The following is an 18,883-nucleotide window of genomic DNA, read 5'->3' as shown; positions in this document are numbered from 1 at the left end:
CTCTGCCCTCCCTTCCTCCCCCATCACCCAAAAAGGCGACTCGTTAGGTTTATCGAACATTCATTTATTCTTCAATCCTGCGGCTTAGGGGAGCCCGGTGGTCCCGCTGGCTGGAAATGGGGCCCCGAGTTCTCGAGGTCTGTGGGCTTGGACAGGCGCTGGTCCACCTTCCTGAGGGGGTGGGAGGAAGAGGGTTTGCAAAGAGGCGGGACCTGGGGGTGAAGGGGGCGGGGGCTGTCTGGGGGAGGGTCACCTCAAGCACATTCGCAGCTCTGAACGCCGGGCCCGAAGCACTTGCAGCAGACCATCCTCTTCAAAGTCTGTCCCATCTGAGTCTGGGGATGACAGGACAGAGGCGCACTGTGGTCATCCAGGGATGTCAGGGATGACCCATACATGCCCACCCCGTTTCCTCCTAATGTTCTCACCTTCTGCATCTTCCAATAACCCAGAAGCCAAAGCTAGCAGCTCCCTGGACGGTGGGGGCTCAGAGAGGGGGAGGGGGGGCTCAGCAGAAGGGGGGGCCTCACAGGGGGAGGGGGAGTCTTCTGAGGGTCCGGGAAAGAGCCGAGCTGCCACCACATGCTCCAGAGCTCCTCTCAGCAGTGGCCCTGGCCTGGGAATCCGGCTCTTGGTGTCTTGGTTCCGGGCCTTTCTGGACTTGTAGTCCTGACTCCTAAGTTTTGAGGGGCCCCTAGAACTTGGGAGAAAGGCTCCAGACTGGAAACTTTTGCAACCAGATTCTGGAGAGCCAGAGTGGAGATGGAAAGGGCTCTGACAGGTAGCAAAGGCATTTGGAACTGCTGGCTGGGGGCTTGGCTGGGAGGCCCAACAAGGGGCAGGGGGGCTTGGCTGAGGGGTACAAGGAGGCACTGCAAGACTTGGGTGGGGGGTAGAGGGAGAGTTTGGAGGGCATGGCTGAGGAAGACTAAGAGGGATTGGTGGGTTTGGCTGGGGAATATTGAGGGAAACTGAGGAACTTAGCTCATGTGGACAGAGGACAGCAGGGTTCTGCTGAGGCCCATAGAGGGGGGCTGGGGGGACCTGCTGGGGCCCATAGAGGGGGACTGGGGGGACCTGCTGGGGCCCACAGAGGGGGACTGGGGGGACCTGCTGGGGCCCATAGAGGGGGACTGGGGGGACCTGCTGGGGCCCACAGAGGGGGACTGGGGGGACCTGCTGGGGCCCACAGAGGGGGACTGGGGGGACCTGCTGAGGCCCACAGATGGGGACTGGGGGGACCTGCTGGGGCCCACAGAGGGGGACTGGGGGGCTTGGTTGGGGGTTGCTGAGGGGGACTAGAGAGTTCAGCTGGTTGGCAACAGTAGGTCCTGGGGCATATATTTGGTGAGGCTTCAGCTGACTGTGGGTCATGGTGACCTGGAGGAGGAACACACAGAAAGACCTTTGAGAGGCTATGCCTCCCCTACCTCCTGCTCCTATTCCCAAGTCTTCTGGGTCTCACTTGCACTTCATACCAGGGCCCTGCTGGAGAGCCAAGACTGTGCCTGGGGCCCATTTGCACACACCTCCTGGGCCAGCTCCATCTTCCTCCGGAGACGCCACTGGGAGAGGATGTCATCCTCTGGATGGGCCCTAGATGGCACAGAGACCTGGATCCTTGTCAGTGGAGCTGTGAGAAAGAACTCTGGCTTCAGCCTGAGGCCAGGATATGTGTGTGTGTATATATGTATGTATGTGTGTGTGTGTGTGTGTGTGTGTATGTGAAGTGTATGAGTGTGTGAGTGTATGATGTGTGTTGTGAATGGGTCCCACAGGCCCCTGGGGGTGTGGAAGGAGGAGGGTGTCAATCTGACCTGGTTTCCTGTGGTGGGGGTCTGCTCCAAGGTCAGAGGTGAAGGGTGGGGAGAGGGAGGGGAGACCCTCAGAGCTGACTGGGATGGAGGCCACTTCATTACTGCTGCTAGAAGAAATCTCACTAGGGGAAAAGAGAAAGACTAAAGGTTGAGGAAGCCTGGGGAAGAGCCCATCCAAGAAGCTTTGCTTAAGCTTCTCCTCCGCCTGGCCTGGCGCTGCCTTGGGCTCAGGGCATTCGACCATCTCTAGCCATAAGAATCTCCTGTGCTAATGGGGGGGTTACAGCACGTATGAGGAAGAAATAACAAAATACAAGCAGCAAATACTTCTACAGAACTTCAAGGTTCTCAGTTACAAATACTGTCCCCACACTCTATGGAGTAGGTGCTATTCTCCTCATTTTACAGACGAGGAAACTGAGGCAAACAGGGTGAGGTGACTCACCCAGGCTCACCCACCTGTAAGTGTCTGAGAGATTCTAGTGGGAAGAATGCTGGGGAATGGGCTACGTAGGCTGCCTTGGGTCAGTTGGACTGACAGGTTAGGAGTAAAGCGAAGATGAAAAGAGACATGGAGGGTTGACGCCAACCCAGACCCACTACAGCTTTGGGGGAGGGTAGGGGGCAAGGTAGGGTGAATCTGTTATTAGGAAAGGAAGTCACCTTCGGAGGAGAAGCTGGGCTGCTCTATCCTGGAGACTCAGGGTCTCAAGGTCCAATGCAGATGTGTCAGAGGCTTCCAGTGGAGAAATGTGGCCCTGGGCCAGAAAAGGAAGAAAGGCCGATGACTCGGGCTCCAGCAGGGCCACTGTCCCTCTCCTCCCAAAGGGTAAGTCACCAGCCATGTCCCATTTCCCAGAGGAATTGGTAGGGAGGGAGGTTCAGAATCACAGAGCCCCCAAGGGCCTGGGGCCAGGCAGTTCCCAACCTGCTCTGCGACAGCCCCCCGAAATGGGGTAGACTGTGATGACAGTCTCTTTACTGCCACAAAGGAATGACAAATCTCTCATCCCATTCCTCTCCAGGGGAAGGTAAAAACAAGAGTGTGCTCCTAATCCCTCTGAGGATGCCAGCTTTGGAGCTGGGCCGTCCACCCCCTAAGCATCAGATACCTCATGTGTCCCTGACATGCAGGCTTCTGTCCTAGACGCTCCTGCCCCCTGTGGCCTGGTCTGAATTGGGATGGCTAGGCTGAGGCCACCGCCTCCTCCTCCTTTGGCTTCATCTGCAAGAAACAACGATCACCAGCATCCCTTCCAACTCTCTGAGATGCCCAGTCACCCCAGAATGCAGGGCCCCTGTTCCCTGGGCAGGAGGAGGGCTGCAGGTCCCCAAGCAAGGGACAGGGGTGGGTACCTGCTGAGGGACCAGAGCAGCCCAGGGCTGGGGGCTGCAGCCACCAGAAGTCAGCAGTCGTGGGGCCTGCTGCCTGACGCTCCTGGCGGCTGGTGGGCTGGGCCTGCCGGAACCGAGCCATGTACCTGTCACAGGTAGAGTAAAAGGGGAGGCCGGGTTCAGGCCAGGGAAGCCCATCTCTTCCCAATCCCTGGGCAGAGGGTGATGTCCACAGTTCTTGCTACTTACTTGGCAAGCACAGAGTCTCCTAATTGGGCTGTCTGTTGTTCAAGGGGATCAGAGGGGGAGGAGAGGCTTGTGGAAGGCCATGACTCATCAAAATCTGGGGACGTGGGAGCTGGAGGAGAAGCTAGGGGCCTGAGCTGAGGTGGTGGTGATGAGCTCAGGACCTGGAGACAGGGAAGAAAAGCTGGGGCTCCAGGGGCTCCTCCCAGACCTTCCTCCTCTATCCCTCCCCCACAAACCAGCTTCCTGAACCTATCAGTAACCCCTCCATTCTGGTCTAGGCTCCACCACTGGGGACAGTCACTGAACCTGGCACTGAACCCATTTTTCCATTTCTTTCCTGCCCCAGAGTTGGAGGGTAGAAAACTACATCTCTCTCATTGGGGTAGGCCAATCACTTCCTCTGACAAAGGAGGCAGGGGAGGCCTCGGGAAATGACTTGTCCAAGGTCATGCACACACACCCAAGGTAAAAGGGAGAGCTGACATGCCCTTTGACACCAAATCCAGGCCTGTCCACACTTCCACTCCCTTTCCATAGGGAGCGTTTTCCTCAGGAGCCCAGGCATCAGAAGGTCACGCTCTTCAGACCCGTTTGACAGACTGATTTGCCCAAGGGGTCCCAGAGCTGATGTCCAGCCTCCCAGCCCAGTGAGTCCCCTATCTCCAGGCCGGAGGCCAGGGCCAGTCCCCTGACTTTCCTCTCAGATGCCCATTAAAGGGCTGCGTAATAAATGAACGCTAGTAATTGATCGGCTCCTGCCAAAACCTTAAAACGTGACGCTAATGGGAGCGCAGGGCGGGGAGTCCCGGGCAGGGAGTCCCGGGCAGGGAGGCGGAGAACTTCGTGGCCAGGGTCCCTCTGGACCTACTGGCTCCGCTTCGGAAACTGACATCGGTGGGCCTGCAGGGGGAGACGGTCAACTATGTGTAGATGGGGCTGTGAGGACCCACTCTGAAGATGAAGAAACTGGGGCAAGGGCCGACCACCCACGATCGAGATCTGGCCCAGCACCGGCTCAAGCCTTCCTCCCGGCGGCACGCCCTCACCGTGCTCCGAGCCCCGCCTCCTCGGCCTCGCTCTCGCTCCGGAGACGGGTGGTAATAGTCCCGCCTCTTCAGGGGCGTGGCTTTGCAGGAGCTGCCCCGGAAGGAAAACACAGCCAGGCTGGAAAGGGGACAAAGGGGCGGGGTTAGAAGGGCCTGGAGCGGACTACGACTCCCAAGAGGCTCTGGGGCCGCGTGGGAACAGTAGTTCCCGCTCGGGAAAGCACAACCTTCCTACGGCCCAGAGCTCTGGTCCTCACCTGTTGTCCGCTCTGCTGGAGCCGCCGCTCTCGCCGCCACCTCCTCGAACCATTCTTCTCCCTTCTCCCGCCTCGGAGCCGGCGCCGGCCGTCGCTAAGCAACAGCCCCCTCAAACCCGCCCCTTCGCCGGAAGCACCGGCGCGGGAAAGGGAGATGCCCCGTCGCTTTCCAACCGCCGCGAGGTGCCGCGCCTAGGTGCGCTTGCGCAGATGCCGCCTTCGTCCATGAGGGAGGTTCCCATGGGGGCGGGGCTTCGGGGGGAGGACAGGTGCTATTCTATTGGCTACTCCTCTTTCTAGGACCATAAATAGGGGTAATGATTGACAATGGTTGCCGCCGGCTTGGAGTGGGGGAGTCGGGGCGTAGTCTGATTCCCCCGCGGGGCGAAGGTTCGGCCCTTTCGGAGGGTACGGCTCTCGTCCTTGCCCCAGGCCGCGCGTGCTCGGAGAAGCCCCTGGCACAGAGACCGCCGCATCCGCGCTCCCCGGGGGGCCTCCTCGTTGACCTCCCCCGTCCCCCGGCCACAGCCCTTCCTCTTGGGTGACCCCTCTCCCCAGGGCCCCTCAGCCGGGACCACAAATGGGGTCCAGAGCTCGGCGTTCGTCGCTCCCGTTTTACCGGTGGGGAAACTGAGGCCCAGAGAGTTGGGTGCGCGGCAGTGGGGCTTCGACCCCGAGTCCGGGGGCGCCCTCCTTTGTTTCTTCAGCTGACCCCACCGGGTGCCAGACATTCCTGGCTCCGGGGCCAGGGTGCCCACAGGTGGCGGGGATCAGCGGACCGAGCTATTTCTGCCCGTCCCAGATGCCCCCTGGCCCGGCGCCGAGGGGTACAACGCGTGCTGGCCTCCTTCTCTGGGGGCGGTGACTCACCGCCACGAGTGGGGGCAGGATCGCGCACCTGGGGGGGCAGGGGGGGGCCATACCCCGGCTGTGGGGGCAGGGCAGCTGCGGCCCTTCCTTCCCTGGATGCGTCTGGGCTCGGTCCGGCCCTGGGGCGGGGGGCGGAACTTCAAAGTAGAATCGTCTCTAAGGGGGCTCCCACATTCCCTAGGACGAGACATCGGGGGCCCTGGAGCCTCCTCACCTGGGGTGCGACCCCCACCCCTGCTCCTCTGCCCCATAAAAACTCGGGAGGCGCCGAGGACTCCAGGAGCTGGTGCCCCCTGGTAATTATGGGCCAGGGTAAGCAGATCCTGGATCCTTAGGTGATGGGAGGGGGAAGGGCCATAATCCTTGGATAAAGTGGGTGCCTCCACATCCAAATGCCAGACCCATGGCCTCGGCCCAGCCCCCAGAGAGGCAGGCAGGCCCCAAATGGAAACAGGACCTGCCAGGCAGACCGCCTGCGTCACTGCCAGATCTATGCCGGGCCCTGGGGGTGGGTGATTTAAAGGGGCAGGCGCCCGGTGCCGCCCAGGGCTCCTTCAGGGAGGTGGCCTACTGAGACACCATTCGGCACCAAGCGCTCCCTGCCCTGCCCCTGCCGGGCATCATTCTGTCTGGTCCTGCCGAGGCCCTCCCCCCTTGGCACTGTTGTCCATAGCTGTCCCTGTCTCTGCACTAACCAGCCTTCACCATCCTTTGGGGAAGACCTGGGGGGTGGGGGTAGTCTTAGCCATCCAGGGGTTTTAATAAACATCTGTGGATCTGAAGTGTGCCCGCTTCCTTGTCTCTCGAGCCCGGTTGAGTGTCTGTCCTGTCGGGACTCTCCCTTCCCCTCCCTTCTCTCCTGGCTGGCTGCAAACTCTGAGGAATTCTGCTTGAGGGGGAGGGGAAGGGAGGGGCAGGGAAGGCGGGGGGCCTGCTATAAAGGGGCCAGGTCCGGTGCCTGCGGGGGACTTGCTGCTGCCCAGCCAGACCATGGAGATCCCTGTACCCATCCAGCCATCCTGGCTGCGCCGCCCGGCCCCCCTAGCATTCCCCGGCCTGCCCACCGCTACCAGGCTCTTTGACCAGCGCTTTGGGGAGGGTCTGCTGGAGGCTGAGCTAGCTGCCCTCTGTCCTCAGGCCCTGGCACCCTACTACCTTCGGGCACCTAGCGTGGCCCTTCGGGCTGATCCTGGCCCTGGAGAGGTATGGACCTTCCCAAATGCTTCCTAGGAGCCTACTTCCGCTCCCTTCCTCTACTAACTCTTAAGGGGTCTTCTTGCTGAATGTTTACTCTCTACTAACTCTTAAGGGGTTTTCTTGCTGAATGTTTACTTAGCTGGGGGCCCCCCTTTTCTCAAGACCAGGGAATACCCACCCCATTGCCAAAGGACCTCAGGTTAACTCTAAAGAGAACCCCTACTCATCCTAAGGATCAGGGCCTCTTAAAGGGGGGGGGGCTTCCCCTTGGGCACTCCCCCAGACTGACCCCTCTCTCCAGGAGATTCCTTTAGCCATCCCCCCTTCTTCCCGTGCCCAGAGACCACTGGGGTCATCCCTCAGGTGTCCCTCCCCATGCCCCTGGGGGCCTCCTTACCCTCCCTGGCAACCCCAGCTCCCTAACCCCTAACCTGCAGGTGACTCTGGCCAAGGGGGACTTCTCAGTGTTACTGGATGTGAAGCATTTCTCCCCCGAGGAGATCCATGTCAAGGTGGTGGGGGAGCACGTGGAAGTACATGCCCGGCATGAGGAGCGCCCGGTATGTGGGGGAGAGTCTGAGGGGAGGACCGTGAAGGGGGGCATGGGTATGAGTCACCCTGGCCTAAAGGGGGTGCTATCACGTTGCAGGATGAGCATGGCTACATCTCTCGGGAGTTTCACCGTCGCTATCGCCTACCAGAGGGTGTGGACCCTGCAGCAGTGACCTCAGCCCTGTCCCCTGAGGGGATCCTGTCTATCCAGGCCCCAGCCACTACCCCTGGCACCCAGGCAGCTGAGCGCTCAGTGCCCATTGCCCAGGGGTCAGGGCCTGGGGCTAAGTAGGAGAGGCAATGGGGCTGCCCCATGCTGACCGTGCTCCCCCATATTCCAAGCTCTAACCACCATCCCTGACCCCCAGCCCCCAGTCCCAAACACTAGCCCTTCTTACCCATGCACAGGGGCAGCCTGTCCTTCTAATACCCCAAGCTGGGACTTCCCTTCCCCCTGTCCCCCCCCACCCTGTGTGATGCTCTCCAGCGAGGCTTCTGGAGCCTCCAGGACCCAATAAAGGCCTCCCCCCTGGCTGGAGTCAGATGTGTGGGTCTTGGGGGGAGAGAACAGACTGAGGGCTGGGGTGGGGAACACTTTTATTGGGAGAGGTCACTGGCGCTCATACATCTCACGCAGAATCTTCATGCTCTCGGAATAACGCAACTGGTTCCGATGGGAAGCCTCCTTCCACCTGGAGAACAATAGGCATCAGGACCAAGGATGGTGGGGGTGGGGGGGGTGTTTGAAGGGCCAAGCTGGGGAGCAGGTTTGGGTGTGGGGGCCACATACCTTTGCCTGATGCGTTTCCAACGTTCCATATTGCGGTAGATAAGGGAGGACATGGTTGGGGCTGTCTCAGGGGGCTGTGCAGAGATTAAGAGGCAGTCTGGGTGAGGAGCTGGTTTACAAATGTCTCCTCCCCCATGGTCTGAGAACCCCACACACCTCCTTCTAAGAACTCCTCTAGTGGCTTGAGGGTCTTACTTACTGGGTCTTCAGAGGCCTCCTGGCCCTCTGGCCGAAGTGGGGAGGGGATTCTGGGGCTGGGGGCTTCACCAGGAGGGCAGGGGGCTGTGGGGGGCGGTAGCTTGTATACATCGCGGCTCTTCCCGTTGCTGACCTCGGTCCCCTTTGGAAAGAATCAGCCCCAAAGTCCCTGGGTCAGGTCCATCCCAGGGAGGGTAAAGCCCTCCTCCCTCCGTGCCCCTCACACCAGGCATTCTCACCTCTTCCTCCTCTGGTCGAGGAGGTGGGGCGGGGCTTGGAGAACGCTCTGGCTCCCGGACAGAGGGACAGTTCCTCATCCAGGCCCGGCAGATGGGGTAAAGCGGTGTGTTCTCACTGAACTGAGCCAGGTCCACACTTCGGTCAAATAGCTTGATGGTGTAAGTGTCTGGTGGGTGAGGGGTAAAGGTCACGCTGAACCCAGTGGGCCCCAGATGAACAGCTGGCCTTCAAATCTGGTTTTACCCCCACCCCACTTCTGTTCCAGTCACATTTTACAGATGAGGAAACTGGGCCAGGCTGAGCTGGGTTTGGACCTCGGGTTTCCTGATGTCCAGGCCCAGAGCTGCCTGTCCCCAACAACTCCCACCTCACTGCCCAACACTCACTGGGTCTCTGCTGTCCCCCCTCTGCAAGCCCGTCCTCCATCTCCTTCCTCTTCTTCCTCCTGTGATGGGGGAACCTGGCCGATGGCCTGTAGGGAAAGGATTGGAAGCTGACTGGACAGATGACTGAAGCAGGAAGGGCAGGACCTAGCCACAGGGGGCCTAGGGGGTGAAAGGGAGAACAGGAGAGGCCTCCTGCCAGGTTGTGGATTCAGGGCAGGATGAGGACAGGTTTGGGAAGGCCTGGAATGCCAGGGTGAGGAGGGTATAGTTTATTTACAAGATTACAGAAACTCGGACCAAAGAGGACTCAGCCAGACTGGAATATGGGGCAAGGGGGTGGGGAGAAGAGGCCCCACAGCTGGAGCCCAATTAAAAGCCCAGGACCCTCCCCTGCCCCACCTCTGCCCCAGCTTGGAGAGTGAGCTTACCGTTTGCCAGCCGATGTGATAGAACAGTCCCTGGGGAGAAGAAAGACAGTGTGACCCTGGCCCGTGGAGCCCATGGGCCCATCCCAACCTGGCCAGTGACCTACTTGCTGTGAGCATCAGAGGGCGTTTTCCCGGCCTCCTCGTCCAGCTGTTCCCTTTGGAAGACAGAATTACAGAAGGACAGACCTTAGGGCTGACCTCCTGACTTCCTGGCCTGGCTCCCTCCAGGGTCGCCTGAAGCAGCCCTGCTGGAAGCTACGTCTAGCCTTTCTGTCCATCGGTCCCTTTGCTCAGAATTCCCCCCACAGGGCAGGCTGGAGAATGGTTTCCAGGGCCCCCCTCCAATCCCCAGGACCCCAGGCTCCAAGTGGTTTGAGTATGGCTTCCTTGGGGAGAGGGAGTCTTCCTGGATGGACCCACCCTGCCTGCCCTCACCGGTCCACATCACTCTTCTCCAGCAAACACTGCAACACTGCGTCCAAGTGGTTCCTGGCTTTGGACATCTCCAGCTCTGGGGAGGGGTAAGAGAGAGCCTCAGGCAACCTCTAGTGACTGGCTGGAGGCCAGATCTGGGTCAGATGTGTCCATCCACCTACCTTCTAGATCAGGGAACAGGACAGAGGGAGGCGTGGAGGATGGAGGTCCCTGCAGGGGAGGGCGAGCGAGGGTCCTCTCCCCCCACAGAGCTCCAGCCCCCTCCCCAGGTTCCAGGCCCCAGACAAGCAAAGGGTCAGCGGCGGCTGCCCCAAGGGCTGAGTCCAGCAGAGGACCTCACCCACCTTGGGCCGCCCCCAGGCTCCATCCAGGGACCTCCCACAGGGAAAGCTCAGCCCCAGTTCCCTTTTTCCTCTCCTCCCCTGTGCTGGGTCACCAGGTCCCCTTCCCCCCCAGAGCTGAGCTCTGAGCACGTGCGTCCAGGGGTCCCGAGCCTCCCCTCGGGGTCTGTCCCCACCGATCTCTAGCCCCAAGCCCTTCCGGGCTCAGCCCCCAGCCTGCCTCCTGCAGGCAGGCCTCCCAGATTGCTCGCCCCCATCCCTTCTCCTCCTCTGGGAAGCCCTGCTCCTTCGTCCCCCACCCAGCCCCCTGCACCCCGCATTGCTGGCTCTGCCCCCTCCTCCTCCTCCTCCTCCAGGCCGCCCTCCCGGGTTGCTCCCTCGGAGCCTCCTGATCCTCCCTTACCTGACTTCTCCACTTTCACCTTCACGGGGAACATCGCTCCGGTTCGGGCTCCGGTTCCGATTGGGGCAGCGGGATACCCAGCAGAGCCCTGAGGCGGGGACGGGGACAAGGGTCAGGGGTCAGTCCGGGAGGTCCGGGGTCGGAACTGGGCTAGCCACGAGGCAGATCAGGTGTCACGTTGGGAGGAGAACTGATTTCTCAGCCGAAGGAGTCCCACCTTCCCGGATCAGGACGAGGGGATCGGCCCAGAGGGACAGCTCCTCACCTCCGCCTTAGGCCACCGCAGCGGCTTAGCTCCTATGGTCTCACCCTGGCCCGCCCGCCCGTTGCTTCTATTGGGCGGTGGGTCCGCTCATCTACGGAATGGACCAATCAGAAGCCGCTAACGGCCACCTCCCGCCTGAAGCTCCACCCATTAACCAATCTTCCGGAAACCAACTAACGTCCCCCGGCCCAGCCGCGCGGCGCCTCATGGGAGGTGTAGTTCGTGCCCCGACCTTGCCTTCACGTGTCCTCTGAGCCCGACCGCGCGAGGCACTATGGGAGGCGCAGGCTGAGGCTGCCGACACGGCTTCTGGGACTTGTAGTGTCAACGGCTTAAAGGGGCTCCTAGGCGAAAAGGGAAGGAGAAATGGGACCTCGCGGCAGTTCTGCGTTGCTAGGCAACGGATTCTGCCTCTTTAAACAACCGGGCAGCACGGAGTTGACCACTACTGTAGGTCCATTGTACAGATGTGGAAAATGAGATTTGTAGCTTCGGATCATTCTGCTGCCAAGGAGGTCAGTTGCGAACTGAACCCAGAGGGCTTTCTGATCCTCCCCTGCTCTGGTCCCACGTCTGCACCGAAATGAAAGCTACCCCGTCTGTGGGACCCTCCATGATCTGCCCGCGACCTTCACATAGTCTGCAGTCCAACAGTTATTCTCAGAATTCAGCCCTCCTGGCTGAAATCCCCTAAACACCCCAAGAGGGGTGGACTAGATGACCTTTGAGGTCCCTTTCAACTCTAGGACCTAAGACCCTCTGCTCTTCCTCAGCCCATCCCCTATTCCAGGAAGTCAAGCTCCCTTCGTTTCAACTTCTCAGAAGCCTTGACTGTTTTTCCTTAAAATGACACGTTAAAGCCAGCTGTGGCATCCTTCCCAGGAGAATGTTAACTCCTGAAGAGTGGGGATGCCTCAGAAACCAGCACAGCGTCCTGGGCACTGATGACTAGAACACAAGTTTCTGTCTCTCTTTTGTATTTGCATATTTTATATATTCTTTGGGGCACCTAGGTGGCACAGAGGATAGAGCACTGGAATCAGGAAGACCTGAGTTCTAATCCGGACCTCAGATACTAACTGTGTGACCCTGGACATATCATTTCACCCGGTTTGCCTCAGTTTTGTCATCTGTAAAATGAACTGGAGGAAGAAATGGCAAACCACTCCATCTCTGCCAAGAAAACCCAAATGGGGTCACAAAGAATCAGACACAATTGAACACCAAATACATTCACTATCTATACATTTGTGTGTCCTCTACCCTAGTGTTACTTACCTGGAAGTTCCCTCTACAAATGAGATCCAGGCCCTAAATAAATCAATTATGCATCTTTCCTATTTTACAACTAGGGAAACTCTAAGCCAATAGGAGAACTGGTCCAAAATCACAGCAAGTCAGTGAGAGGACAAATAATTGAAAGCTAGGTCCTGACTCCAGACCCTGGCCTCTTTTCCCTATGATACTATCACATCTCCTCACTTTATTGAGGTACCAGCTTCACTGAGAAGAAAATTAACAACTATAGTAGTTCACCGGTGAAATGTGATTTTGCTGTACAAGATAGTGGACAGGCTTCCCATCACTGGGGCCAGTCAAAGAGATGCAAGGTGACCACTTGTGGATAGGAGTCTTACTCAGGTAGGGCATTCTCAGATTTGAGATTCCATGATGCTACGGTGTAATCTCTGCAGTATTTCAGTTTCTTCCTTTGTGAAATAGGGAGATCCCACCCCTCCCAGAAAAAAAGGGAATAGGGACCAGCAAAACTCATGAAATATCCTCTTTTTATTATTTGAGAGTCTCAGCGGAGGCTACAGGGAAAAGTGGGAAATTAGTCATGTTCTGGGGAGCCAGCCTGGCCAAACAAAGGGCTGTGGGGCCATGAAGGACGTTGGATCTTTTTCATCTTTGGAAGCCATACTGACCCAGAGCTGGAGGTAAGGCAGGGTGAGACAGGGACCTGGTCATGAGCTGGCAGGGGGTGGGGGGAGGACTGATCAGGGTATCCCCAGAGGAATGGTGAAGGAGAGATAGTCGCCCAGGGCTCCCCACCGGGCTCGGTTGATCTGGAAGACGGTGATCCAGGAGGTCAGCACCACGAGCCAAAAGACTAGCCCCAGTGCTGACCGCCAGACGTCTGGAAGGCAAGGAACAGGGGGAAAAAGGGAAGGCAAAGGTCAAATCCCGCCTGGGCTGGCCCGGAATCGGTTCCCTGTCCCCCGCCCCGCGCCTCCAGGCACTCACAGCCCTTGATCTGTCCCTGCTCCTCGTAGGCGGGGGCCAGGAAGGCCTCTCGGAAGAACCACAGAACGTTGACCAGCCAGAGAAAGGGAAGGAGGGCAAATCCGCCTGGAAAGGAAGGGGTGGGGGAGGGGCAGAGGGGTTTGCTCGGCCCCTCCCTCCGGGGGGCGGAGCCTCCACCCGCGGGTCCCCACGTCCCCCCGCACCCTCCCCAGCCCACCTAGGTAGTATTTCCGGCAGAGGTTCAGCTTCTCCTCATTGGACACCCGCTCCAGGTTCATCCTGGGTCCCGGGGAAGGGCCGGGGAAGGGCTGCAGGGAAAGGGAGAAGAGTCGGGATCTCCAAGCGCCCCCCGCTATCGGGAGCCCCAGGCAGTACAAACCACCCAAGTCGCGAGGGAGCGGGGTGCGAATCAGAGACAGGAGGGGCAGGAAACAATCAACCCCCCCTCCTCTCCTCCCTTCCCCGACCCACACCAGGGAATAGAAGGGGCTGGGGGATAAGTGGGGATAAAGGGGTAGTCCCCTAACTCACCCGCCGCTTCGCCTTCCTCCTTTCTCAATGCGCTTGCGCCTAGTGCCGCCAGGGCTTCTGGGGCTTGTAGTTCATCCTCCGCACGCATGCGCCCAACAACTAGCTCATTCTTCCTCACCTTCAGCCCCCAACTCTCTCAGGGACCTGTCCTCTCTGCCTCGCCCTCAGGTTCAGCCTCTCCCGCCTCGAGGCATGCTGGGAAGGGTGGTCCGGGTCATCCTTCCCACGCAGGCGCTCCCCGCTCCCCGCTGGACTTCAATTCCCAGGAATCCGCGCCTCAAAGTCCACCCCAGAAGCGGCTTATATCACCGGAAGTGACGCATGAAGCAGACAGGTGGAGGGAGCGGGTGAAAATGGCTGAGTATTTAGCTTCGATTTTCGGGACAGAAAAGGACAAGTGAGAATCGATGGTGGCTGTAGGAGGGGCGGTCGTGCTGGGGACTCAACCACCGGAATCCTGAGGGGATGGGTGGCCGGGGGTCTCATTTGACGGGGTTCTGGGGAGGGATGGGTGACAGGTCCCACTTGGCAGGGTCCTGGAGGAGTGACAGGTCCCACTTGGTGGGGGAGGGGCGGCAGGGTCCTGGGGGAGGGGCAGCAGGTCCCAGTTGGCAGGGTCCTGGAGGAGTGACAGGTCCCACTTGGTGGGGGAGGGGCGGCAGGGTCCTGGGGGAGGGGCAGCAGGTCCCAGTTGGCAGGGTCCTGGAGGAGTGACAGGTCCCACTTGGTGGGGGAGGGGCGACAGGGTCCTGGGGGAGGGGCAGTAGGTCCCAGTTGGCAGGGTCCTGGAAGAGTGACTGACAGGTCCCACTTGGTGGGGAAGAGGCGGCAGGTCCTATTCCTGGGGGAGGGGGTGACAGGGCCCTGGGGGGAGGGACAGCAGGGGCCCCACCACCCGTTCACCCCATATTTTCACACTTCTTTCAGGGTTAACTGCTCTTTTTACTTTAAGATTGGGGCTTGCAGGCACGGGGACCGGTGCTCCCGGCTCCACAATAAACCCACATTCAGTCAGGTGAGGCAGTCCCCCCTACTTCCCGAGAGGAATGCCGGGGTGGCCCTTCCTCGCGTTCTCCCCGGGCCTCTGTCTCTTCCCAGTGTTGTTCATTACATTAGCACCACCTCCTCGTCGCCCCCTCCCTCGGCTGCCTCTGCTCTCGGGAGAGCCCAGCTGACACCCCTCACCCCTTGTCTCCCTCACCACAGACCATCGTGCTGCTCAACCTGTACCGGAACCCTCAGAACACGGCCCAGACAGCGGATGGTTCCCACTGTGAGAACCGGGGCAGGGCGTGGGCGTCCTGGAGGGGCACCCAGTCACGCTCGAGTCAGGAATGGGGGAGCCCTTGTCTTGCGGCCGGGACACAGAAGTCTGAATGTCACAAGTGGGGAAAGGGTTCGGCCGTGACCCTTGTTTTCACCCCTGAATTCCCCAGGTCATGTCAGTGATGTCGAGGTGCAGGAACATTATGACAGTTTCTTTGAGGTGAGCAGAGCTGAACAGGGGAGATGTGGGGGGCTAGCCTCCCGCAGTGCCTGAGCCTAACCTCCCACTCCATACTGTGCCACGCAGGAGGTGTTCACGGAGCTGCAAGAGAAGTACGGGCAGATCGAGGAGATGAACGTCTGTGATAACTTGGGGGACCACCTAGTAGGGAACGTCTATGTCAAGGTGCTTGAGGCCCCCTCCCCTGCAGCAGCTTTCAGCCCCGCCCCCAGCTCCAGGATGCCGGATCTTGGGTCTTGGAGCTCTCGCACTGGGACCTTTCACCTCCCCAGAGCAGATCCCTTCCCCCTGAATCCCGCGGCTCCCCAGCGCAGCTTCTCCCTGGGATCCTGGGCCTCCTAACGCCTCTCCCTACATCTCGCCTGTGACCCCAGTTCCGGAGGGAGGAAGATGCAGAGCGGGCGGTGACCGAGCTCAACAACCGTTGGTTCAATGGGCAAGCGGTGCAAGCCGAGCTCTCTCCTGTCACGGACTTCCGGGAGTCCTGCTGTCGGCAATATGAGATGGGGTGCTGGAGGGTCCCGGGGGGACGCTGGTGGTGCCGGAAGCCTCGAGTCAGTGGGCGGTGGGCTGGGGGGAAGAGAAAACCCCGGGGCAAGGCTAGGCTGGAGGGGGAAGGGAGACACCCCCCCCCCCCCAGGCTAGGCTGGGAGGGAAAGGACACACCCCTGGGTAAGGTTAGGTTGGGCTCAGATTAGGGGTCCAGGCTGTGATTCCTCCTGCCTGTCGTCTGACGCCACAGTGAATGCACCCGGGGTGGTTTCTGCAACTTCATGCACCTTCGGCCAATCTCCCGGGACCTTCGCAGGCAGCTGTATGGCCGTGGCCCTAGAAGAAGGTATTTGGTAGGGAGTGAGCTGGCTGCTGGGAAATGGGAACAAGGCAATGATGTGAGGGGGGAAGGGCTGCTGCCATCCCCTTCGCTTGCCCCCTTTCCCCCAGGGCACCATCACCCACAAGGCCTGGAGGGGGACACCGCCCGCGAGAAAGGAACCGGAGACGATCTCCAGACCACCGCCATGGCCGCTTCTGAGAGCCGTCCCCTACTGTGCCCTCTCAGGCCCCTGTTCTCCCTCCCCAGGGCACCTGCTGATGTAGTCTACCCCTTCCCTGCTTCTCTGGGGACCCAGGGACCTCCTGGTCCCTCCATTTCCCTTCAAGGAACATGGGAGGACCAGGAACCACCTCCCTCCTTCCCCCAATAAAATTTCTTGTCTGTCCTTTAGTCTCTTTGCACTGGAGTGGTGGGATGCCTGCATCCTGCGAGGGGCAGGGGATGAGCTGGCCGAGGGAGGGGATGGGAAATGCCTGAAGTAGAATTTTGAGGCGCCCATAGGCTCACCGAAGATTTAGAGCTAACTGGAAGGAATCTAGATCAACCCCCTCATTTTACAGAGAAGCTGAGGCCCAAAGAAGTCACCAAGATACCAGCCCAGGCTACCCCCCTTCCCACAATGTGAATGACGCAGTCTGCCCGGAAAGGGAAGTTGAGGGAGGGAGTGGGGCCCTGAACAAGACGGCAGGACCAGCTTCAGGTGCCAGGAGGTGATGGTGGTGGGGTTCTTATAGTGGGGTGGAAGTCGAGAAGCAGGGATTGATATGCCTGTTTTTCTGAAGGGGAGGGGACTAAATGGAGATTCTTGGGGACAGGACGGGGTGGGGGCAGGGGATGGGGTATGGTTGACTGCCCGGGATTTTGAGGCAGGGAGGTAAAGGGACAGAGCTTGAGTTGGGGGGTGGGGGGTGGCTCGCCTGCATGCGGGTGGGACTTGGAGCCCTGGGTCCTTGAGGGAGACAGGGCTGGGAATCCAGAAGCCTGTATTTGCGGAGCTGGGTGGAGGGTGATGGGGCAGGAAGCAAAAATCTTTTAAGAACAGAACACACGGGACTTTAGGGGAGAGAGGACTCTTGACAAGTGAAATGGGATTTTAAGGACCAATATTTAGGGCTGGATGAGTGTGTTCCTGGTGGGGGTCATTCTTCTGGGTGGTGGGTGGAAACTCCGCAGAGGTTTTCTCCTGCAGGGCTGTTAACTTGCTGGGGTAATGGTGGTGGTTGTCAGCGCCTAGCCTAAAGTCGCCTTGCTCGCAGGCTCAGCCCTTCCCCATGTGGCTCCACCTGCTCTGGGGTGCCACACTCCTCTGCCGGACCTTGGGGACCACCCCCGTCTCCAGGTACTGCGGCTTTCTAGAGTACTGGGACCATAAACGCCAATGCTGCCGACGGTGTCTGGAGCGCTTCGGACCCCCTGACTGCCCGGGTGAGGGACTGGGGTAGGCTGGCACTGAGGTTGTAGGCAGACTTGGGGTTAGGGTGCTGTATCTCAGGAGTCCCTTCTCTCCCTCCTCTGCTCAGATTACGAGTTCACCCGGCATTGTGGGCTCAGTGACCGTGGGGACCACTTGGATTTCCCCTTTGCTCGGTGCCCACCTGGGCTATGCAACAGGGCCTGGGCTGAGCAGTGCAGTCCATGTCTGGACCATCCTCAGCCCCCATCTTGGGGCCCCTCTCAACCCCCAGCAACCCGACAAAGAGGATTGGGAAACCGCTGTGGTGAGGTGAGCCCCTGGCTAGACTGGGGATACCTGGGCCAGGGTGAATGAGGTGACTCTGCCTCCCCAAACCCAATAACCCTTTTCTGTCACCTAAGGAACCCATACCCCCCAGGAATCAGTGCCAGTGGGAAAATGTAACAATATCCACAAAATCCTCATCTTCAGTAAGCTCCCTAGGTCCAGGTGGGACCAGTGGACCCCCTACATCTCTCCAGCCCTGGGTAACTCCAAAATGTAAGTGCTGTATCCCTTCAGAGGAATCCTGCCCCACCTCCCCCAACATTTATGGGTGTGGCCTGTATTCCATTCAAGCCTGTTTCAGCCTTTGCAGGGAGCACAGCCTGGTATGTGGTGGGTATTACCGCCCTCCTGGTGGGAGGCCTGCTTGTTTCAGCAGCTTTACAGACATTATTGGGGCGGCCTGAAAACAAGGAGAAGGCAGCAGAAGCTGGGGAAGCCTGCAAGTTCTTCCCCCTAACAGAAGGGTCTGGTGAGTCCCTAGGCAGGAGGAAGATGGACACAGCTGGCTCAGGACTTCCTTCTTTCATGACCTCATGACCTTGCCTTTCAGTGCCCCCCAGCTTGGCATGCCAGCCCCTCTCACGACTTCTGGATGAACTGGAGGTATTGGAAGAGCTGATTGTCCTACTGGACCCTGAGCCTGGGCCCCGTGGGGGCTGTGCCTGGGGAACCACCCGCCACCTGGCTGCCCGTTATGGCCTCCCAGCCTCCTGGGCCACCTTCGCCTACTCCCTGAGGCCAGCCCACTCCCCACTTCGTGCCCTGCTGGAGACGGTGACTGCTCAGGATCCCACTGCCCAGCTAGGACAGCTGGCTGTCCACCTGGGCCAACTGGGGCGTGGAGATGCCCTAGGTGTGCTGCATAAGCTCAGGTGAGGCTTCCAAGCAGCAGCCGCCTCATTCCCTCAGTCCCCCCCAATGCTTGGGTCTGTGCACCCCGCTTAACTGCTGTGGGGGCTCCCCACCGCCATTAATTGTAACACGGAATAAATGATGCTGTCTCTGCACTTGTGGCTCTGGAATCTCACTAGGGGATGAGATCCTTTGAACCATGGGGCTCAAATCACCTGGACCATTTGCTGAACAAAGTGGGCAAGGGCATCTCTCCAAGGGTACGCTGGCACCACCTGCTCGCTACGAGAGAGTCGGGACATGAGAGTGCTGGGTCCCCACTACAGGAGCTGAAGAGGCCCAGGAGGGCTGCTCAGGCCTC

At 59.5% G+C, this 18,883-nt stretch overlaps 6 protein-coding genes across 12 annotated transcripts; 3 read left to right on the top strand and 3 right to left on the bottom strand.

The window, feature by feature from the left end:
- Positions 1–48: 48 nt before the first annotated feature.
- PROSER3 (proline and serine rich 3) lies at positions 49–6,427 on the bottom strand. Its single transcript, XM_072616245.1, is given in 14 exon segments — positions 49–171; positions 254–335; positions 429–1,380; positions 1,479–1,633; positions 1,818–1,939; positions 2,481–2,575; positions 2,930–3,042; positions 3,174–3,298; positions 3,402–3,562; positions 4,448–4,565; positions 4,705–4,828; positions 4,831–4,944; positions 4,947–5,039; positions 5,042–6,427. Coding segments are annotated over 14 exon segments (2,748 nt in total). The 5' UTR covers positions 5,436–6,427; the 3' UTR covers positions 49–71.
- An 85-nt stretch (positions 6,428–6,512) lies between these two features.
- Positions 6,513–7,861, top strand: HSPB6 (heat shock protein family B (small) member 6). Its single transcript, XM_072616371.1, has 3 exons — positions 6,513–6,777; positions 7,209–7,331; positions 7,421–7,861. The coding sequence occupies exons 1-3, from the start codon at positions 6,565–6,567 to the stop codon at positions 7,613–7,615; spliced, it is 531 nt and encodes a 176-aa protein (XP_072472472.1). The 5' UTR covers positions 6,513–6,564; the 3' UTR covers positions 7,616–7,861.
- Positions 7,862–7,903: 42 nt separating this feature from the next.
- LIN37 (lin-37 DREAM MuvB core complex component) lies at positions 7,904–12,034 on the bottom strand. 3 transcript variants are annotated; one of them, XM_072616358.1, is made up of 10 exons: positions 10,810–12,034; positions 10,545–10,632; positions 9,801–9,876; positions 9,470–9,520; positions 9,366–9,395; positions 8,938–9,023; positions 8,551–8,717; positions 8,313–8,453; positions 8,114–8,187; positions 7,904–8,015 (listed from the first exon to the last, which is right to left on the bottom strand). In XM_072616358.1, the coding sequence occupies exons 2-10, from the start codon at positions 10,576–10,578 to the stop codon at positions 7,934–7,936; spliced, it is 741 nt and encodes a 246-aa protein (XP_072472459.1). In that variant the 5' UTR covers positions 10,579–10,632; positions 10,810–12,034; the 3' UTR covers positions 7,904–7,933. The 3 variants fall into 3 exon arrangements, with proteins under 3 accessions (XP_072472459.1, XP_072472460.1, XP_072472458.1); XM_072616359.1 differs by having other exon boundaries at positions 9,801–9,964; positions 10,545–12,034; XM_072616357.1 differs by having other exon boundaries at positions 10,545–12,033.
- Positions 12,035–12,579: 545 nt separating this feature from the next.
- Positions 12,580–13,675, bottom strand: PSENEN (presenilin enhancer, gamma-secretase subunit). Its single transcript, XM_072616387.1, has 4 exons — positions 13,588–13,675; positions 13,274–13,363; positions 13,057–13,161; positions 12,580–12,949 (listed from the first exon to the last, which is right to left on the bottom strand). Exons 1-4 carry the CDS (start codon positions 13,673–13,675, stop codon positions 12,810–12,812), a joined length of 423 nt encoding a protein of 140 aa, XP_072472488.1. The 3' UTR covers positions 12,580–12,809.
- Positions 13,674–16,314, top strand: U2AF1L4 (U2 small nuclear RNA auxiliary factor 1 like 4). 2 transcript variants are annotated; one of them, XM_072616334.1, is made up of 8 exons: positions 13,674–13,984; positions 14,515–14,602; positions 14,794–14,860; positions 15,024–15,073; positions 15,161–15,259; positions 15,469–15,602; positions 15,837–15,932; positions 16,037–16,314. In XM_072616334.1, exons 1-8 carry the CDS (start codon positions 13,674–13,676, stop codon positions 16,125–16,127), a joined length of 936 nt encoding a protein of 311 aa, XP_072472435.1. In that variant the 3' UTR covers positions 16,128–16,314. The 2 variants fall into 2 exon arrangements, 1 of the variants encoding a protein (XP_072472435.1); XR_011968430.1 differs by having other exon boundaries at positions 15,469–15,932.
- Positions 16,315–16,434: 120 nt separating this feature from the next.
- On the top strand, positions 16,435–18,869 carry IGFLR1 (IGF like family receptor 1). Of its 4 annotated transcripts, none has more exons than XM_072616329.1 (7): positions 16,435–16,629; positions 17,186–17,354; positions 17,450–17,652; positions 17,745–17,883; positions 17,972–18,139; positions 18,221–18,542; positions 18,702–18,869. In XM_072616329.1, the coding sequence occupies exons 2-7, from the start codon at positions 17,201–17,203 to the stop codon at positions 18,706–18,708; spliced, it is 993 nt and encodes a 330-aa protein (XP_072472430.1). In that variant the 5' UTR covers positions 16,435–16,629; positions 17,186–17,200; the 3' UTR covers positions 18,709–18,869. The 4 variants fall into 4 exon arrangements, with proteins under 4 accessions (XP_072472430.1, XP_072472429.1, XP_072472428.1 ...); XM_072616328.1 differs by having other exon boundaries at positions 17,119–17,354; XM_072616327.1 differs by having other exon boundaries at positions 16,435–16,639.
- The last annotated feature ends 14 nt before the right edge of the window (positions 18,870–18,883 follow it).

Source organism: Notamacropus eugenii, chromosome 5 (genome assembly GCF_028372415.1).
Source record: "Notamacropus eugenii isolate mMacEug1 chromosome 5, mMacEug1.pri_v2, whole genome shotgun sequence".
NCBI lineage: Eukaryota > Metazoa > Chordata > Mammalia > Diprotodontia > Macropodidae > Notamacropus > Notamacropus eugenii.
This window is presented reverse-complemented; position numbering and strand designations above follow the sequence as displayed.

Excerpts from the sequence above, each read along its gene's own strand:
- U2AF1L4 (XM_072616334.1), top strand. The coding sequence starts at position 13,674 with ATGCGCCCAACAACTAGCTCATTCTTCCTCACCTTCAGCCCCCAACTC. Across the intron at positions 15,603-15,836 it reads TGTCGGCAATATGAGATGGG|TGAATGCACCCGGGGTGGTT; the intron begins GTGCTGGAGGGT and ends CTGACGCCACAG. Across the intron at positions 15,933-16,036 it reads GGCCGTGGCCCTAGAAGAAG|GGCACCATCACCCACAAGGC; the intron begins GTATTTGGTAGG and ends CCTTTCCCCCAG.
- LIN37 (XM_072616358.1), bottom strand. The coding sequence starts at position 10,578 with ATGTTCCCCGTGAAGGTGAAAGTGGAGAAGTCAG. Across the intron at positions 9,877-10,544 it reads GGTGAAAGTGGAGAAGTCAG|AGCTGGAGATGTCCAAAGCC; the intron begins GTAAGGGAGGAT and ends ACCCCTCCCCAG. Across the intron at positions 9,521-9,800 it reads GAGAAGAGTGATGTGGACCG|GGAACAGCTGGACGAGGAGG; the intron begins GTGAGGGCAGGC and ends TGTCTTCCAAAG.
- PSENEN (XM_072616387.1), bottom strand. The coding sequence starts at position 13,675 with ATGCGTGCGGAGGATGAACTACAAGCCCCAGAAGCCCTGGCGGCACTA. Across the intron at positions 13,364-13,587 it reads GGAGGAAGGCGAAGCGGCGG|CCTTCCCCGGCCCTTCCCCG; the intron begins GTGAGTTAGGGG and ends TTTCCCTGCAGC. Across the intron at positions 12,950-13,056 it reads GCAGGGACAGATCAAGGGCT|ACGTCTGGCGGTCAGCACTG; the intron begins GTGAGTGCCTGG and ends CTTGCCTTCCAG.
- IGFLR1 (XM_072616329.1), top strand. The coding sequence starts at position 17,201 with ATGTGGCTCCACCTGCTCTGGGGTGCCACACTCCTCTGCCGGACCTTG. Across the intron at positions 17,653-17,744 it reads TGGGAAACCGCTGTGGTGAG|GAACCCATACCCCCCAGGAA; the intron begins GTGAGCCCCTGG and ends CTGTCACCTAAG. Across the intron at positions 18,140-18,220 it reads CCCCCTAACAGAAGGGTCTG|TGCCCCCCAGCTTGGCATGC; the intron begins GTGAGTCCCTAG and ends CTTGCCTTTCAG.
- HSPB6 (XM_072616371.1), top strand. The coding sequence starts at position 6,565 with ATGGAGATCCCTGTACCCATCCAGCCATCCTGGCTGCGCCGCCCGGCC. Across the intron at positions 6,778-7,208 it reads CTGATCCTGGCCCTGGAGAG|GTGACTCTGGCCAAGGGGGA; the intron begins GTATGGACCTTC and ends CCTAACCTGCAG. Across the intron at positions 7,332-7,420 it reads CCCGGCATGAGGAGCGCCCG|GATGAGCATGGCTACATCTC; the intron begins GTATGTGGGGGA and ends ATCACGTTGCAG.